At 48.0% G+C, this 2,123-nt stretch overlaps 1 protein-coding gene across 1 annotated transcript; it reads right to left on the reverse strand.

Moving 5' to 3' along the window:
* Nucleotides 1-631: 631 nt before the first annotated feature.
* On the reverse strand, nucleotides 632-1,782 carry LOC149821791 (zinc finger protein ZAT5-like). Its single transcript, XM_089980649.1, has one exon. It carries the CDS (start codon nucleotides 1,670-1,672, stop codon nucleotides 896-898), a length of 777 nt encoding a protein of 258 aa, XP_089836775.1. The 5' UTR covers nucleotides 1,673-1,782; the 3' UTR covers nucleotides 632-895.
* Nucleotides 1,783-2,123: the final 341 nt, after the last annotated feature.

Consider the following 2,123-nt stretch of genomic DNA (forward strand, 5'->3'; position numbering starts at 1 on the left):
GTAGTGCAACTAAACTACAGAGAGAGAGAGCAGTTACACGCTTGACCCTCTAATCCATTTCTAGAGAGAGAGCAATTACACACTTAACCCTGAGAGAGAGAGCAGTTACACACTTGACCCTCTAATCCATTTCTAGAGAGAGAGAGAGCAGTTACACACTTAACCCTGAGAAAGAGATCCGTTACACACTTAACCCTCTAATCCATTTCGAGAGAGAGAGAGAGAGAGAGGTTACACATAACCCTCTAACCCATTTCATTATTGTCAACATTTGTTTATTAATATTCTTTTCCTCTCACACCTTTCCCCCTGCAACTGTTCCTAGTTTGGTGGGCCAAAAGATGAAACCTTGAACCTAATCCACGACTTTTTTGGTGGTGGTGGAAAGGCGAGGCTCCCCTTCTTTGAGTGCTACAGGTCTCCACGCACACTCATGAGTAACGGTGAATTAAAACATCAGATACAAATTAAAAATCACAACAAAAACAACCAGGTCATTTTCCCTTTCTTCCACTGTGGGGGCACCCCCCATTCTACCAGATCAGCACTTAGGCACACCATAAGCAGTCTGTAGAAGCCCCACATTCACAAAAAGAAAAAGAAAAGGTGGTAGTAATCCAAGAACAGTGTAGTAAGAAACCGACTTGTACTAATAATAATCTGATCAGAGCAAAAAAAATATGAAAGAATCCAATCAATTTTAACAGTTTATTCACAATGACACTCCCCCATTCCCGCCACCATTTTGGTGCTGTTTCATGTGTGAAGAATCAGGAAATTAATGAAACACAATCTAGAGAGAGAAAGAGGGAGAGGAGTGATGTTTTCTTCTCTCTTGATTGCTTTCTACGTTGTGTTGTTTTTTTGCTTTCTTTCTTGCTCCTCTTCCCAAATCTCAATTGTGGCAATCCACCAAGGCCGCAAACATGAGGGGCTGCTTCCTTGTGAAGTTCGACCCGGGTTGGAACTTAGTGAACTCGGTGGTATCGGAGTCGTCGGGAGCCGGAAGGTTGAGATCAAGGGTGAAGACATTCTTGGGCTTCTTTGACTCAGGCGATTCCGGTACGATACGGTGGCGTCTCATGTGCCCGCCGAGGGCCTGCCCCGACGTGAATTCCGATCGGCAGATGGAGCACTCGTGCACCTTGGCCTTCCCTCCTGCCTTGATGCTCTGCTGCTGCTGCACTACCATTGCCATACTACTCCCTTCTTTGGACAGTACCAAGCCTTCCTCTTCCGCAACCACTCTTTCCTTGTCCTCCCCAGCCTTGGACTTCTTGTGGCTTGCCCTGTGGCCCCCAAGAGCTTGGAACGAAGGGAAGCACTTGTTGCAAGTCTTGCACTCGTACGAATCCGGCCCGCGCCGGCTCACGAAATTGGCCCGCGGCTCGGCTGCCGGCGCAGCCGACGTCCCCACCGAATTGATGCCCCCAGCGCCGCCACTCTGTGCCAAGAGAATGAGGCAATTCGCCATGTCTTCGTCTTCCTCGGTGCTGTCGCCGAAGTCCCCTGTCGACGTCGTCACCGGAGATGAGAGCAGCCGCTCGTCGCTCGACGAGCTCGCCATGGCGGGTGCCGGCGACTGCCTGTGCCGCTTGGTCCGCTTGCCTCTTACAATATGGCCGATGTCGCTGCCATGACCAATATCCATGGCTTCATCTGCGGCTTCCATACTCAGAGACAGAAAGAACAAGAGCAGAAAGACCAAGCAAGGTTGCAATAGAGAGAGAGAGAGAGAGAGAGAGAGAGAGAGAGAGAGAGAGAGAGGTTGGTTTCTTTTTATTTTGCTTGTGTGGTGGATCAACAAAGAGAGAGAGAGGAGAGAATTATTTATAGTGTGAGGGGAGTGGGAGGGAGTCAAGGCCGCCCCCCGTGAAGAGTAACCGTGAAAGAGTCCTAGAAGCAAGCAGGATGCCAGATGGTTGGGGTTTTCTTTTTTAGCAAGATATGCATCGTATTTATGAAAAATGAAGGAGCTACAAAAAAAAACGAGTGAAGGAGAGGCAGGGATTGAAGTAAGTAAGCCCAAACATCACACAGCCAGGCCTAACAGAAAAGTTGCTAAATTTATACTCAAAAACAAAATTAAACAGCAACAAATTACTAGCTTCTCACTCATCAAT

Source organism: Nuphar pumila, chromosome 11 (assembly GCF_984573655.1).
Source record: "Nuphar pumila chromosome 11, dmNupPumi1.hap1.1, whole genome shotgun sequence".
NCBI lineage: Eukaryota > Viridiplantae > Streptophyta > Magnoliopsida > Nymphaeales > Nymphaeaceae > Nuphar > Nuphar pumila.